This window comes from Pan troglodytes, chromosome 16 (assembly GCF_028858775.2).
Source record: "Pan troglodytes isolate AG18354 chromosome 16, NHGRI_mPanTro3-v2.0_pri, whole genome shotgun sequence".
In the NCBI taxonomy this organism is placed as follows: Eukaryota; Metazoa; Chordata; class Mammalia; order Primates; family Hominidae; genus Pan; species Pan troglodytes.
Window position 1 is genome coordinate 62,084,921 of NC_072414.2, and position 17,388 is coordinate 62,102,308.

General features: G+C 51.1%; 1 protein-coding gene across 12 annotated transcripts in view; it reads right to left on the minus strand.

Annotated features, from left to right (window-relative positions):
• The window catches only part of TLE3 (TLE family member 3, transcriptional corepressor), a 49,745-nt gene extending 32,786 nt beyond the window's left edge, over positions 1-16,959 (minus strand). For 9 of the 12 annotated variants that reach the window (XR_008539342.2, XM_009429458.5, XM_009429450.5 and 6 more), the window contains exons 1-4: positions 15,760-16,959; positions 15,147-15,247; positions 14,566-14,629; positions 13,523-13,567 (exon numbers count right to left, since the gene is read on the minus strand). Coding sequence is in view for 11 of the 12 variants with exons in the window: in XM_009429458.5 (XP_009427733.2) it covers positions 13,523-13,567; positions 14,566-14,629; positions 15,147-15,247; positions 15,760-15,783 (234 nt within the window). In the remaining variant the exon portion in view is untranslated. The other 3 variants (XM_009429449.5, XM_054667025.2, XM_009429453.5) reach the window with 3 other exon arrangements.
• Positions 16,960-17,388: the final 429 nt, after the last annotated feature.

A 17,388-nucleotide genomic window follows, 5' to 3' on the forward strand; every position in this document is an offset into this window, starting at 1 on the left:
TACCTGTGGACTCTGAATGCACAATTCCTTTTAACCTCAGCCAAATAAAGGCAAGGAGAAGAGAAAACTGCCCCTTCAAAGAGTGTGTTATGCTCCAATGCCACGCAGAGATGAGCTGCCTTCTACCTCCAATTCTGCCTCCATTTAGTTGTGTGGCTTTGGGCAAATCACTTCCCTTCTCTAGGCATTAATTTCGTTGTCTGCAAAATGAAGGGATTAACTAGATAACGTATAAGATCCAGGAGCCCTAATTTAGAGTTTTAGAACCCTAAATATTCCCGAATTGCCGTGCAGCTTATCATTTCCTCCATAAAACAGAGCATCACATGAATTTACAAAAGACCAGCAGAGAAGAGCCAAGCCACCTTGAGATGTGGATGGATGCTGGCTGGTTGCTGGGCAGCTGGCTGACCTGGGCTGGGTCCCAAGGACCAGTCTTCAGAGCACGAGCCATTCAAATCTGTCCATCAGCAAAACTGCGCTTCACTGTGGAAGAGCCTCTAGGCAAGAACAATGATATCATACTTCTAAGTGTCAAGCCCCTACTGTGCAGTTTCTGTGATTCAAAAGGGAAGACTGGTTGGTGAGGCTAAGACAACCAGGCCAGGGTTCTCCAAGTTGTTGCATTCAGCGGGAAGTAATTCCACGTCTGTGAGACAGGCAAGCGGCCATCCCATGCTACTAGGCTTCTAGTTACATTTGTGAAATGAGGATTTCTTCTTCGGAAAATCAGGGCAGTGTCATGCAAAGAGCATGGTACTGTGAGTCTGGAGACCGGTTTGCGGATGCGTGTGAAAGATGAGATGAGGAAGGGACCTGCCCATTTGAAAGGTGAATTACATTGCAAAGCCATGGGGAAGTGACGATTTTCATCCCAGCAGGCCTCTGGGTCTCAGGTTACTCCTCTAGAAAATGTGTGTGTTTGGGGGTGTCGTCTCGGTCAGCTCTGAGGTTCTTAAATTTTAATCAGGTTTTACCTACTTCTCTGACTGAGTCCTTGGAGTTTGAAGAGAGTCTGCTTCATCTTGATTTAAATCCCAGAGCTACAGGGAAAGGCTGGGGTGGGAGGCTGTGCAGAAAGAGGTGGCCCTGGCCCCAACCTTCCCAGCAGCCTCCCAGCAGCCAGGCGCCAATCACCCAGATTCAGAATACCACGTCTGGGCAATTTTAACTTAAAATATCCCATTGCATTTCCTAGGCAATACTAAATGGATAGCCTCTCAATGATTTGACTAAAAGAGGATAGTCCTTGCCAGGTAGTTTCTCCTTAGGCCGAGCTCAGAGAACACTGAAATAAAGCAAGTGGGTGTTTTATCAACAGAGGAAGAAATCCATGGGGGGGGCCAGGGGACAGCCAACAAAAGCTGGGGTGGGGTTCTCAGGCCCTGTTCCATCCACGCCATGGGCTCTGAGGGGAAGCAGTGCTACAATGTAAGAAGGGGAGGAGGGTCAACAAATGATCCATGCAGCAGCCTTGGGAAATGTAGCCCCTCCCGCTACTGGAGGGGCTGGTGAAGGTTCACATCACAGATCACTCAATGACAGGTGAGCCTTCTTAAAGGCCCTTTTAGCACTGACATATTGATCAAATTATATATAACTACAACGCCATTAAATATTTATGCCCTCCGAGGAAGCCTGCTGAATTCTTTATGCTGGGAGGACTTGGTACAAGAAAGGCCCAGCCCCCTTCAGCGTGACCCTGAGGATCTGTCTCCTCGGGGAGGGAAGGGGATGCTGGCCTGAGCCGGCCTGTGAGGACACTCTGGGCACCAGCCCCTGTGCCCTTCACAGGCGGGTGAAGATGACAGTGAGGAGCCAGGGCAGGGAGGAGGAAACACACTCACCCTTCCCCAGCTAGGACCGATCAACGGCAAGGGACTCTGGGGTTGCTGGGGTTGGGACGACCCTTCTGCACACTTCCCTGAATGGAATCCCACCTCCTCTTTTCTTCCAGGGGTCTACAGTGTAAGGGAACTGGGGATGGTTAGGCCAAGCTAGCATGCATCCAGGCAACCCAACCTCGGAAACAGGTGGCAACATACAGTCTAGAGTCCTGCATTCCTAGCCCAGATCCATCCTGCACTTGGGCCTCAGTTTCCGAATAAAGAAGTCCAATCTGAGTCCAGTGTAATAATCGGAGCTCTCAAAAATGAATTAGGTGCTGTGTGAGTGCCCTGCCCTTGGGAGCATTCCATGGAGACCCAACAGAGACTTGGAGGCAGACACCACAGGGCCCAGATGACAGCTCAAGTCCCTCCTGGCTTTAGGACTCTAAGAGTTTCATTCCTCAGACTTTCAGTTTCCATCTACCGGGCTTCCTGTTAACAAGATCCAATAATCTTTAAATATTTGTTCACTTTAATTTCTTGGTTCCCAAACACACTAAACTCTGCTTGCCTCCCACCCCTACTTGTGGGGGGAGATGGCTCTCAAAGAGCTTGCTTGTACAGACAGAACAGGGAGTGCTTTTTCAGATTACACCTTCCCCCAACACTGCCCATTCATCCCAGGCACACCACCCCCACCCTTCCCTCTCTCCTTCCCCCTCCTCCCTCCCCTCAGATAACCCCCTGCCCCCTCCCCCACCTTCCCAGACTCCATTGGCCAACTCCTGCCAGGAGGAAAAATTCTCAATTCATCCCTGTGGGGTTGCCATGGCAACCCCCAGCCACCTAATCCCCCTTGGAACATTATGCAAATCTCCCCTTGCCCCTCAACAGGCTGTAAAAGTCACATTACCCTTGCAGAGACAGCTCATTAAATTTTGGGGGTCTCCCCCCCATCAGGTCAGCACTACAAATGAAATGCTGGCTAGGACTTCTTAAGGGCAGGGACTCTTTGGAAAACCCAAGTGGCATGAGGGAAGAACAAGGTGAGGGGCAGAGACAGAGCCCCACTCTATCTACCTACCATCTTATTCACAACCAAAGAGCATACCTCTTCCGTAAATTAAAATAAAAAGAGTTAGAGGGTCTTCTTTCTCCAAATAAGGAAGGCAGGAGTGATGGCATTTCTTAGGCTATAAAAATCAAGATCAGTCATTTAGAAACTTATTTTATATGATATGCTCCTTCTCAAACTGACCTCCTCCCAAGCCACACCATTTGACCTCTCATTTTACAGATGAGTCAAATGAGGCCCAGAGAGGGCAAGAAGCTGTCACACAGGAAGACCACACAGGAAGACCAGGTGGTAAGCAAATCTCCCAGGTTAGAGCCAGACTCCTTCCTCTATAACAAGGCCTCTCAACCAATAGTAATTGTTTCCCCCAAGGGATTCTGGCAATGTCTAGAGACATTTTTGGATGTTACAACTTGGGCACTGATAACAACAACTAGTGGGTAGAGATTAGAAATGCTGTTAAACATCCTAAACACAGAGGACAATCCCACCACAAAAAATTATCCAGTCCCAAATGTAAACAGCACCCAGGGTGGGAATCCCTGATCCACATGTGGCTGACGCTCATGTTTTACTGAATTCTTAAAGGTTTCATCTGGTTTCTTCCCAGCACTGGAATTGATGCCTGTAGTATGGTGGTCTGGGGGTGGACATGTGGGAAGACCACAGAAGACCTCATCTTGATATAGCCTATGGATAAAGATCACTGAGGTCCACGAGGGAAGCAGGCCTGGTTTCCAGTTCTGAATTGGCCACTGGTCTGCTGTGCAACAACGAGCAAGTTACTCAACCTCTTTAACCGTCAGTGCTGCTATCTGATGCGTGGCGCCCACGGTGCCTACACTGCAGGACCGTAGAGCCAACAAGTCACATATGGGAAAGGGCTCTGAGAAATCTTACAACATATGCAACACCAAGGATCTTGTCCTCTATGTCTGAGGCCTTGACAATTTGGGGACTCTGTCCCCTTGTGAGAATACCTTGCTTCGGCCTTTTCATGTGCAAGGTTTTGTGCTAAGCAGGCTATATGCATCCTTCATGGCACTCCCTATAACTGTAACTGTACAATTTATGAAGCCACCAGCCACCCGTGGCTAGCTAAATTTAATTAAAATTAAATTTCAAACTCAGTTCCTCAGTCGCAGTAGCCATATTTCAAGTGCTTAAGAGCCACACGTGGCTGGTGGCTGCCTTACTGAAGAGTGCAGACATACAGCATTTCCATCACTGAAGAAAGTTCTACTGGACAGCACTGCCGCAACAGGAAGGTGTTATTATTATCTCCACTGCAAACTGAAGATCACAGAGGTCAAACAGTCTGCTCAAAGTCACACACCAACATGAATTGATCTGGGACTCAAACCCACATTTGTCTGACTCCAAAGCCAACCTCTTAGCCATGAAGACAAATCTCCCAGCTTCTGGTGCTCTATACCTAACTCTCCAGGATCACCCAGCAAGAACTTGTGATCTTCTGAGGGAGAAAGGGAATCCACTGGCCAAGAAAAACTGGCTTGCTGGGAACCCACCCCATCCATCATCCAGTAGGCCCAATGGGCATTCAACATCCTGGGAGTTTAAAAAGGGAGTTTGCCCAATATCCCTGGGCAAATGGATAGTGAGGAAGAGCTGGGTAGGGGTCTCTTGAGAAGTAAGGTAAAAAACCAGGTAAAAGAATAGTGAGAAAACCCAAAAGGCTAAGAGAAAGGGGTATCTAGACACTTCTCAAGTTCCTGCAGACCAGGCCTGTGGGTGCCTGCCACACACAAGGACTGGGTGACATGGAGACCGACACCAGGCCAACAGCAGCAGGACCCTGCAGGAGAGGGGCATGTCTTTTGAGCTCTAAACCAGGCTGCTTCTCCCCCATTTCAAGTCTGGCTTCATGGAGATCCCCCATTTCTCTGGGATAAAGTATGAAAACCCAGCGATTGAGGGATGGGAGACAGGGATTGTACCATCAATCTCAATTCTTCCTGTCTTTCCCCAGGACTTCTGTTGTTAGGCAAAGCAAAATAAGAACTGGACTTCAGCTTTCTTCACTGGAGAGAGAGATCAGAGGAAGGGGCCTCCTTCTAGGAAAAGAAGCAGGTAAGGGTTTAAGGATGAGCTGAAGACCTATTGACCAATCAGTGCCAACAGGCTCACTTCCTCTGTCTCCCCTGCTCCTCCTTCCTCTATCCCACCCAACCAGTTAGACCCTCACTCCAGACCATCTGGCATCACCCGCTGCTTCTGAGCCCTCTGAGTGTCCTACTTCTTCCTGGACAGAGGCCAGGAAGGTTAATAGAAGTTCTTGTACCTCACCCCCACCAGAGAGCTAGAATGGACTCCCATCCCTTGTCCACTAGTCTGCACTGAACTGCCTTCCTCTTCTCATTTTCCCCAGCAGAAATCACAAAGCATCACCGGTTCCAAAGCATGCCCCTGCCAGTATTATCAGAATTAATCAGTTTCAGATCCAAACTCAGCAAAGACCTGTCGAGGGCTAGCCCAAGGGAAAGATTTGGGAAGTGGGTGAAAGGCCGCCTCCTCCAACCTTTTTGTCATATAGCTGGCAGGGTGGTGGAGTCTAAACCTCAAGTCTTCATGGCTGACCAGGAAGGGAGAGCCCTCTCCTGTACCCAAATTGCATATGGTATTCAGTGCTAAAACACTAGTGGGAAGAGCTCTTCTGCATTTGGGTCTCCACTTGAGGAAAGGGTCAGCCTTCCAGCGCAAACGAAAAAAAGAAACTTCTATCGGCCTGCAGTAGTTTTCATTCAAAATTAACAAACAAAAAAAGCAGTAGAAGAACTGTGAACAATAGTCACACTTAAAAGGCTCATGAGATAAGGCCACAACACTTGGAACTCCATGCCCAAACAGCCAAGGCATGGCAAGCCGAGTTTACCAATTCACCCACTCAGCACTTGTCTCTTCCGCATCTCTGCTTTGTCATCTCTTCCTCCCAGTTATCTCTTCGCACCCCCACCCTGCCTTCTTCCCCTTTTGCACTTAAACTGTCCATAGTGTGAGATGAAAAGAAAAAGATGCCTAAGATACATTAAAGACACTTTTAAATAAAGGCTCATGACACCTTTACAACCCTTTCTACAAACACAACGTTTGCAGCCTACAGGCCTCTGTCAGAAAACTAAGAAAGCTTCTATCCTTCCCAAAGAGTCCATTAACACTATTCAGGGTCAGAGAGAACCCTGAGCTGGAATATTACCTTCCTTCCTTGAGTCCCCACAAAATGCACACTGTGTATCCAGTATGGGCCAGGCACTGCTCAGGGTTCAGGACCCTTAGTGAAAACAAATACAAAATGGTCCTGTCCCTCACGGAACTCACAGCCCTGTCACAGCACAGGCCTCACCTCCCCAACCCCAATTTGAGAACACAGCCCTCTAGTACACAGGTCATCTTCACACCCCAAGCTTTCGGGGTATGCTCCGATGCTTTTATCCTGGTGTCTGTCTGTCCTGGACCCAAATACCCATTATTTTAGCTGCTAAGATGAAAATGTCGAATCTGCTCTGCAATCAAGTGCTACAGAAATTCTAAGAGGCCGTAGCATTATAATCTATAATATCTGGAAGATCAAATTTTTCAAACAGTTTGTCCTCTGGAAAGTACTTCCCCTGGGATTATTTGGTGGTGGCAGCAGCCAGAACACTGGTTCCTATCCTTCACACAGTGGGTGATGGAAGGAACCACCTAAGACACACGAGCCAAGCCCATCCATGCTCCTACCCTTTTTACCAAGAGCAGCCAGCCTGGGAGAGAACAGGACAACATAGACTTCAGGCCCCAACAGGGTTTCCCTGGCCTCTCAGGCCCCACAGATGGGAAGTTGCTTCTCTCTTCTCCCTTCACAGGACACACTGGCAATGGGAGGCTTTGGTGACAGAGAGGCAAAGGAAACCTCTTCCAAAGGACTGCATTTTCAAAGCAATAATGAAGTCGGCTGGTGTGAAGGGGAGAAAAGTATTTGTTCTCAGATAAAATCTGCCGGGTGGACTAGACGGGCCCCCTGGTTAACCCTCCAAGCCTGGTGTGAACCTGTACTTAAGAATACAAGTCCTTGCCCCACCCACCCTGTTGATTTCCAGATGGGCCTCTTGGGCCATCAACTCTGCAGCGAACAGCCTCCTAGAATCTGATTCCTTAGCGGTCCTGGCCTGACTCTCCAACAAGGTGACCCCTCTCCTCCAGCCCTCCCCCAAAAGGTGGCCTCTGCCTAAACATTCACAGTGACAGCTCTGCAGCCCACTGATTGTGCAACATCCTTAGCAAAGAAAAGAATTCAAAATCAATGCTGATGCGAATTCAGACTCTCCCATTACCTCCTTGAGAAACGCAAGGTCCTAAGGACCCTCAGTAGGGCAAGGCTGACCCACAGCTTGCTGCCTGCAAAGGACGATGCTTCAAAACAACAAACCCACCAAATATTCCCCGCTTACACGGCGGCAGGACGTTTCCCCCTTCCTTAAGTTTCTCCTTAACCCCAACTTGAAGGGAACAATTATTTTATAAAGAATTTTTTTTAAATATGTATTTCGAAGGAGAAGAGAAAGCCAAAAGAAGAAAGGAAAAAGAAAAAGGAAGAAAGCATCTTGGCTGTGAGTCTCAGAGAGCATTTGTTGAAAACAAGATATTGTCCCTTTAAGCATATAAAAACAAGGCCCTTGAGCACGCAGTTCTCACTCTGGTACACAATTATGGGTGCTTTCAGCTGTCTAGCACTACTTCAAGTGCTCTCTTAAACCAGACTGTCAATGGCATGTTGAAAGCTATTTTGCTGGCTGCTATCATTAATAGCAAAGTGGAGAGCTGGGCTGATGAGAATTAAATATGGGGGAGGGGGCGGGTCATAACCAGTCATTACAGAATTACCAATATGAGAAAGGAGACAATGCCACTTTGGGGAATAAAGTTCAAAGCAGCATATTACGGTAGGAAAGCAGGCAGAGCAGGCCACAAACGGCCCAGAGCGGGCCCCCGCCCCCACCCCCACCATGCGGCAGATGGACTCAGGCCAGCCCTAGAGAGCCAGCCATGCAGGGATGCAGGGAGCCACCGGGTTGGGAGCCGCGACTGCAAGGGCAGAGGGGCCTTGGAGATCGCTCTGCTGCAAAATGTCACCACCTCGCCTCACTTCCCAAGTGCAGTCCCCGCCCCACATCATTCCGAAGATGTGAGGCTTCTAGAACATATCTCACTGCCTTGCCGCGAGCTGTTGCCACCCTGGAGGGGCCTCGGCTGCCGACTTCTGCCTCATAAACCCTACCCTCCCTTTCAGACTCGCGCCAAGCAAAGCCCTCAGTGAAGTCTGCTCTCACCCAGGAAGAATAAGCTGTTCTGTGCTGGGTGCTCCTCCTATGACACTCGGGCCACATTAGCACTTACCTCACTGCATTGCAATTACTTCTTTAGACATCCGACTCCCCCGCAGAGGGAATGGTGTCTTATTCGGCTGTGTAACCAACCCCTGCCCACACCCAGCACATCCCAGTCCCCTAATAACTGCTTTGGGAATGAATCCAACCCCCTCATTTCACTGATGAAGAAACTGGATGCTGGGCCATAGGAGGAAGCCTGCAGAGCGGGCGGCCAGCCCACAACTAAAATCCCCACTTCCTACTCACAGGGCTCAGGGAATCGGAACTCTACTCTCAGATAACCTGAGTAAATTTTGAAGAAAAACCAAGATGTTTACTGAGCACCTATTACATACTAAGTGCTATAGAGACCTCAGCAGAGGGGCTTCCTTCATACCTACAAAAATGAGATGAGGAATGAGTGCCAGATCACAGGGGAAAACACTGCCAAGCTTAGGTCTTTGTCACGTTTTTGCCCCTGGTGTCCCAGTATTTTGTACAAACAATGAGATAGAATGACATTCTCCCACGTAGAAAGCAAAAGGAGATTTATTCCTTGACTGACTCACTCCTTCAACAAAATGGAAACAAACAGCCTAGGTGGGAAGGAGGAGTTCAAGGAAAGGAAGAACTCCGTGTCTGCCATGGGCTCCTGGTCCAAGAGAGTTCAGAGAATGAGTCCCGAATTAGGAGCCCCTTGATCTATAAAGTAAGGACAAGGGGCCATTTGCTCATCTCCCAGGGTCATTTCAATGACAAATGCACAAGAAGGAAAAGACCCCAAAAGCACTGAAACCCCCACTGTACCACTCCCACTGGCAACTAGAGAAAAGGGGTCCAAAGGCAGTCTTGAGGGGTGGGGCAACCTCCCTCTAGCTAGACAGCATGCAGGGAGCTTGGAGCCCAGCAGACCCCAAAGCTGAGCGAGGCAGGCACCCACTCAGTGAGAGGACTCGTGATTACAGTCTGTTCCAGGGAAGATCAATATGGCAGGAAAAGTCAAGACAGATACCAGGGCATGGGGCCGGGTGGGAGGGTTCTTGGATGCTAGCACTCTGGCAAAAAAGAAAAAAAAAATTTCACAGCTCAACTCAGATGCCACACAATTCCCTAGTCTAAGGACCTTTGACCCCTTCTACTTTGCAAGTGGTCCCACATTCTCCTATCAAGATAGGCTCAACTCCTTGGCAGAGTCTTTTGTAACCTCATTGCCTGGTAGCTCCCTCTGGCCACCTGTACCTTGCACCTTCACCGTGGTCACAAAACTTCTGTGTGCCTCAAGATCTTCCAGGTGAGCCCCTTATCATTTAGATGAGAAGATCCAGATCGGGGAGGGGAGGGGAGTGACAAATGGGGATTTTCCATTTCCTACCTCAGCCCTGTGTTTATGGCACCCCATGGCTAGGGTAAAAAGTTCACAGGTTATACCACCTTTCCCGGTCTGTGAATCTTTCCTCTGGGATTGCTAGTTATGCATTATGTATTATTATTACACACATCAAATCATTAGTTGTGCAAATAGCTGGCAATTCAAAACAGGACTGTGGACAATAAGGGTTCAGTGATATGATTATACAACCTGAAATGGGGCACTTTGGACTTTGGTGGGGCCAGTTTTGTAGCCTTAGCCTGTTTGGATAATAACACAGAAAGAAGCAATAGTAATTAAAGACACAGAATACACTAGAAAAGGAGCACTCTTCATTTCTTGAGTCTTACAGAAAAGTCCTGGGTTGGAAGGGAAGCAGCAGTAGCAGCTTTACCACTAACGTGGGACTGTATGACTGAGTACATAAGCTTCCCTTCTCTGGGCCACCGTTTCCTCATCTGTAACTTGAAAAGTTTGCATGAGAAGCCAAAGGGCTCTTCCAGTTCCAAGATTCAAAGAGAAACTTACAGGAAAGGTTGTTCGGTTCACAGAAAAAGGTGACTGTATTGTGTTGGCACGACACTGCCCCAAAATCAAAATGGCTCAAGTCCACTTTCAAAAACGTCAGTGCTCACCAACAGTGGGTGAAAAGGCTGCCTGACCCAGCTTCTCAGAGAGCCAGTGCCTCAAATCCAATGCATGGCAATTGCTCTGGGGCCCCTGGTTTTAAGCTGGCTTTGTTATTTGTGGCTGACACTGGAAAGCCTCTGCACAAACAAGATGGCAACTGATGAGCCGGTCAGTCATCACTGCCTTCCCAGACTCTCTGAACCACCCTTGACATTCTGCCTGGAAGCAGGGGGCTTGGTGGAGGTGGGTGACCTCTTGAAGTCCCGGGCCAGGCCTGTGATTCTGTAATCTCTGCTTTACCATAATTAGGGAGGGAGGCAGAAGAGTAGGAGGAGAAACCATTTATTACTTCTCCGGGATTTTGACAGCTTGGAAAAAGAGAGAGACAGAGAAACAGCCAGAGAAGGAGCCAGCCACAGTGAGTTTAACCTCTCAGTAAAATAAAAATGGGCTGGACGCACCTCATCAGCTGCCCTCTGTCAATACCCGGGCCCATCTGGCAGGACTCGAGGTTCCCAGCTAATTGGCATTTCCCATAGAGCCAGCAAAGGAGAGCTTTTAAAAAAAATATGTGGTGGTGATGGTGGAGTGCGTGTGCGTGTATGCGCGCAGGCTGAGGACTGCCACACTTCCCAAGGTGCTAGCTCTATAGATCATCTATTATATAAAAGTACAGACAGTCCCCACCCCCCCACCCCAGCTTAAAGATGAAGAATCCAGCCTGTTTGTTCCAGGCAGATGTAATCACACGAACAGTCAAGTCTAGAGGGCAGGACACTGCATGAATAATTCAAGCACTCCAGTCACTTGATTGTGTGTGCAGATAAAACACCAGTCAACCGCTAAACAGGTCAGCTGATAAACTTGTTTGCTCAGGCCTAACCACCATTCGCCAAATGCACCCAAGACCCACACTACAATTAGTGGCAGGGCTTTCTTCTACAGAACCCTTGCAAACCTAGGGAGTGGCCAGCTCCATTAGGTCAGGGTTGCATTTCACGGCACAGGTTTCTTCACCTCCTTGCCTCTTTGTTCCTCCACAGCCACAGGGTGATTTCACCCAACTCAGAGACTGCCATAAGCTTGCAAAGCCACTGCATTCAGAGCACACATGTTCAGGCTGGGAACTCAGGCTAGAGGGCAAAGGTGAGCGGCAAGCAAGGTAAAGTGCCCAGTGGGGAAGCCAGAGGGCTGGATTTGAATCCCAGCTCTGCCCTCCTGGCCTCCCTGAAGCCTCAGTTTCCTCACCTATAAAAAGGGGGCAAAGAATGCCTCTATCCACCACTGGCAGCTGAGAGGATTAAATGAGACAACATAGCCAAACCCCAGGCATTCTCCCCTTAAGAACCTTGTTTGGGGAATGGCCAGAAATCCCAGATGTACACAGCTGCTCTTTATATAAACCCCACCACCAAATGCGTTAAGATATTTAACTCTTCCTGCGTTCACAGCATCCCCAGGACTCACAGAACAGATCTGCTGCGAGCCAAGGTGGATTCTTAGTGCCAAAGCACCATTCATTCACAGACATGCGGAACACCACCCATGCAGACCTCAACATGCAACAAGACATTACACCTTAATTACCAAGCTCTTACAATAACTGCTGCTATAAATTTTAAACCTGGGTGCAATTACCCTCTTTAAACACACCCAAGATACTATTTGAGAAAAAAAAAATTAAGACAGGGCAGACAAAGGGAGGAAGTGGCACCCTGCATACACCCCAAGGTCCTTGAAACACCTGGGCCCCCAGTTCCATTTCAAGCATTCTTCCAGGACCTGGCCCCTTCCAGTTGCAGAACCTGTCTCTATTCTATTTTTCCAAGGAGAAATATCTTTACGTATAAAGCCCTGTCTGTTTATTACTTCTGTGTGTCAAGAAGTAAAAACATGGTAGCCTTCATGTGCCTTCCTAAGGGACTAACTAATCCCTCAGGAAGCCACAAGCTGGCTTCCCACACATTGCTCAATAAACTCAGGCCCCTTTCTGGCTTCCCTTCACCCAACACTGGGGGCTCCTTCCAGGAGGGGAAAGGAAACTACAGATCCCAAAGGCTCTATAGGAAGCCACCCGAGTGGGTAGGAATCTGCCCACTTTCCAGGGTCACCTGCCCTTCTCACCTGCCCTGGGTCCTGCCTCCTTAAAGAGCAAAATTGAAACCTTGTAAACGACTGTTAATTTAGAGCAGAAAATCCATTCAAGTCACGGTCACCAAAGGCTAGAATGAGTCAACAGCCTTCTGAGATTTCACGAACACCAATTGTTAAAAAGAACAACCGGCCTGCCTGCTCCATTTATACGTGCCAAGTCAACTCTAAACGTTGGCCAAGCCAAATTATAGGCAGCCTTTCCTCAGAACACAAATACACAAACAGGCCTCTCCCACAGCCCAGCCTAGCACTGGGACTAGTTACTGATATGCACTGAGATAAAGGGTGTTTGTATTTGCTCGGTTTGTGGTATACTGTTATTAGAAGAGTGACAATACCAGGTAGTTTACATATCCATCAAACGACACCACACTAGCTAAACTGGTTTGACTTCAGGATTTCAAAGCTGAGCTCAACCCCCAGCCATCTCGAAAGTCCTGGCTAGGCTGCCCCTGGGCAAGTTACTTCACCCAGGAGCTTCAGCTTCCTTCTCTGTAAAATGGGAACTCGGCTGCCTTCAAATCAAGACAGGGATGAGAAAGCCACCTTGTCAATGCAAGGCACTGAAGTTGTATTTCATTCTGGCTTCATATTTTTAAGCAGTTAGTGGCTTCGTTCCCTTAAATTTCGACAGCTCAGCCTGGCTTTTAAGGTTCTTGAAGTTTAATCTTATCAAGGCAGAACATCACATTTCTGCAAAAAGAAAAAAAAAGAGAAAGAAAAAAAAAAATCCTCCTGCATTTCCTCTTGAGAATTTTACATTAAAACAGATAAAAGCAGCCAGCCACCTCTGGGCTTTCAGGAGTTTGTAAAGCAGATCCTGGAGGTACAACTTTCCCTTTGGTCCTTTATCCTCCACCGAGATCCAAGACCAGGACTAATTTCACAAGCTCAAATGCTAAAAGCTCAACATGTCTAAAAAAAAAAATCAGCAAAGCCTCAGACCTTGCATTTCAAGGACTGGATCCATTCACTCTTCACGGAGAAGGGGGAGGAATCGAAGAAGCAGGCTCACTTTCAAACAAGAGAGAACATAAGAAGTCCACATATATAAGTTTTTAAAAAATGAAATATATTTTTAAAAGAGAAAAGCACTTACCTGCTTGTGCATTTCAATGTTCAAGCCATAGGACATCTCATAGTACTAAAAGTAAAAAGAATGGCTATTAACAGGCAACACAGAAATCTGGTCATTTTTCAAAATCAGTTTTTTCTTGGAAAGGTTTTGGCCAAATCATACTTTTACGATACATTTGCTAAAGAAGTTTAAATCAAACCCCAAAGCCAGCTTACAGAGCGGTTTAAGAGCTGACAAGGGCGAGCGTTCCTCTCATCTCAACAGAACGTTATATATGTGGTAGTAAGGGGAGCTGGGCCCTCCCTCCCACAAGCACCACATGTGCCCTATATCCTGTTTATACAAGGTTCAGGTTCAACAGGGAATCGTGTGTACACTGGGACCCTCTTGTCCTCTGAGAGTTATTTAGCACTGTGTCGAAGGCCTCTTATGTGGAAAGCAGTGCAGGGAGCCGTGCCCTCTCACAAATGAAGATTAAAACTTGCTGGGCAAAAGGAAGACAGTCTGCCTACTGCCCCAGCGTGGAGAAGATACCCAGCTGGGGGATCCCTGAGGAGGGGAGTGGAGGCAGAGAGCTTCATAAGGCCTCTCCACTCCTCACAACACCCTGGGGAAGGAGGGCTTCTGTCCTACTCTGGCTAGATCCCAGCTGCAAAGCAGAAAAGTTTCCAAACACTCCCAGGAGGTCACTAAGAGAGATTTTTACCAACCCTAATTTCACATGGGCTGGTCCAATCCTATCTTACTAGCCAAGATAGGGCAATGGCAATCAGCCCCTGGGAAACTTTCAAAACACAAATTAAAGGCACACAAAGATAGTACAGAAGTCTCCGGCCTGGAATCGGGGTTTCTCTTTCTGCCCCTCCCCTCACTCACCCTCCTCCAAGTGGCCCCGGCAATGGAAGCTGGGGAAGGGGAGGGCAAGACCAGATTATGCCCTCTCTCAGGGCCGCCCTGCGGCTGGGCGGTGGTGGGGACCTGGCGCTCATCTCCCCAGATCCACGCCGCGCCCCCGGCCGGGGTCGGCGCCCCAACCGCCCCCCAGGCCCGCGGCCGCATCTCACCATCACATAATGGCGCTGCATCTCCGTCTTCTCGTTTGCCAGCTTGTCGTACTCCACTTTGAGGCTGCGAGGGCAGGAGGAGCCGGCTCAGGCGTGGCGCCTGGACAGCCTCCTCTGAGGCCCCGACCCAAGGGCCTCTAGAGCCACTTTTCCACTTTCCTGACACCCCCCGGGGGCGCCCCCATTATCCCACAGCCTGGGGACGCGGGGGGATTTGGGTCCCCGCCGTGGGGAGGGGGATGTGAAACAATTCGAAACTTCCCGCGAGCCAAAGGACTTATCACGGCAGCAGGGGAGTAGGACCCTGACGCTGGCTCCCGACACCCAGAACCCGGAGTGAACCCGCTCGCCGCGACCTAGACCCTCATTCGGGGACCCCACGGGCGGCGCTGGGAGCCGGGCTGCTGCGGGCAGTAAAGGGTTAAGGCGGCGCGCTCGGAAAGGGGAAACAAAAGGCGGAGGCCCGGGCTGCCCCGCGGCCCCTGGATCGGGAGCCCCCTCCGTCCCCGCGGGGGATGGCAGGAGCCGCGCCGGGACCCACCCCTCCCCGCCAGCCCCGGGGCGGCCCCCACCGGCCTTACCTGTGATACTGAGCTTGCAGGAACTGGAATTCGTCTTTGATCCTGTCACAAGACTCAGCCACCGTGAATTTAAATCCCGGCTGCCCGGGTTGATGGGGAGCCTGGAGCCCGCGAAGACAAGACAGGGGAGGGGGCGGGGGCATGAGACCGCGCTCAGAGCGGCCCCGGCCCCTCCCCAACGGCGCCCAACCAAAAGAGGCCACCCTCAGCCCAGAACCTTCCCAGCAAGTTTCTCAGCTCTCCGACGGGGCGGAGGGGGGGCGCCCCATCTCTCCCCGTCGGCAGCGGGGCTCCCATGCCTCTCACCAAGGGCCTCCCTCTCCCCAGTAAGGCGGGGGCGGGAGACAAACCGGGTGAGTTGGGAGACTTCAGAGCGGGGCCGGGGACCGCGTGAACAGCTCCCCCTGGAACACAAGCAGCCCCCCGCGCCACTCGCGCGGAATTAACCTCCTCTCTCAACGGCGCCCCCCGGCCGCATCCCCTTTGTGTGAGAGCACACACACAAACACACACACCATAAAGGTAGCAACAAGCAAAATGGAGGTGCCAGATAAACTGCCTCGTTTACCCTGCCATGATAGATGCTTAAATAAACCGAGTTGCAATTACTCACCGGATGTCTGCCCTGCGGATACATGGCAGGGAGGGGTCGTGATTCCGAGAGCGTGGAAGCGCCGAGAGCCCGGGCCGGGGAGGTGCGGGGGAGGGGGGAGCCGAGCCCGAGCGGGGGGCGGCCGGGAAACCGAGAGCTCGCCCCCGGCCCCCCCAGCTCGTTCTCGCAGCGAAATCCCAGAGTCGGGCGCCGGCCCCAAGTGGAGACAAAGAGCCGCGGAGCAGGCGGCAAAGTCGTCGGCGGGCGCCGGGGCCGGGCGGCGGGCGCGGGCTTTGTGCGCCTAGGGCTCGGCGGGCAGCGGCCGGCCGCCTTCCCTGGGCTGCGTCGAGCGCGTCAATGCCTGGGACTGCGCGGACATCGTCGGCTCCCCAGCAGGTCCGGCGCGGGGTCCCGAGGCCGGGGGCCCCTCCTGGGGCGAGCTCGGGCCCCCTCCGGGTCACTCAGCGGGTCGCGCCTGTAGGGGGGCGCGCCGGGGCAGCCCCAAGCATCCGGGGCGCGCGGGTCCGATCCTAGAGGCGTCCGGGCCTGGGACTCGCGGCGAGAAGAGGAAGGAGGCGGGCTACGAGGTGGTGGCTTGGGGCCGCAGGAGCGCCGGAGGGTGAGGGCGGGAGCCCGGCGCGGGCGCTTCGACGCCCCCCCTCGGAGAGGAGAGCCTGCTGTTCCGTCTGCTACTGCCGCTGCCGCCGCCGCCGCCGCCGCTGCAAGCCCTTCCCAGGGCCGGGGAGGAACTCCGGGCTCAGTAGGTGCAAATCAAACGCCCTGGCATCCTAACTCCAGCGGGCACGGGAAGCCTCCGCAAAGGGTTCTCGCTGCTCCCAGCTTGAGCACCGCGTCCCCAGCGAGGAGCGCTCAGCGCCACCGCCGCTGCCGCGTCGGAGCGCACAGGCAGGAGAGCGCGGGAGGGGAGACGCAGCCCGAGACCGGGGAGCTCTACGGCTTCCTTCCTTCCCCTCGGCCCGGCTCTCCTCTCCGCGCCCCGGCAAACCCCCAAAACACACACACCCAACACACACACGCGCGCACACACACACACCAAAAAAAAAAGTGCCCCGGACCTACGGATACCACACACAGACAGGCGAGGGGGACGAGCACGAGGTCTGAACTGCCGCGAGAGCAGTTCCAAATAGGGACTGAAAAGTAACAAAATAATGTGGCAGCTTCGTCCGGCGCTGGCCAATGGGAGCGCGGGGCCCCCACGTGGGGCTGCGGGACTCGGCCTACGACTGGGTGCCGCTGGGCGCGACGTCACAATGCCCTCTTGTGTCTAAAACTATGCATGAAAAGTAGCAATCAGGCCCTACCCGCTGGTGACTTTCGCATGGGAGTGAAAAACAGCGCTCCTCAGATCAGGAATTAACCGAAAGACATATAATAAATAGATATATATTATAGTCCTGGGCTGCTCGAGTTTTTTTCCTCCTTTTTTTTCCCACGATCTACTAGCAAATAATTATTTAGCGGGAGGAGGAAAGAGGGAAGACAGAGGAATAACAACAAAAGAAAATAAGACAAGCTGTACAATCTTCAAAACCTGTGGCTGGTAGTAATGTATCAGTTTATTCTGCAGCGGCGGCGAACGATTCCTCCCTCTAATCTCATTAGGTCTGCAAAGCAGCCCAATTAGAT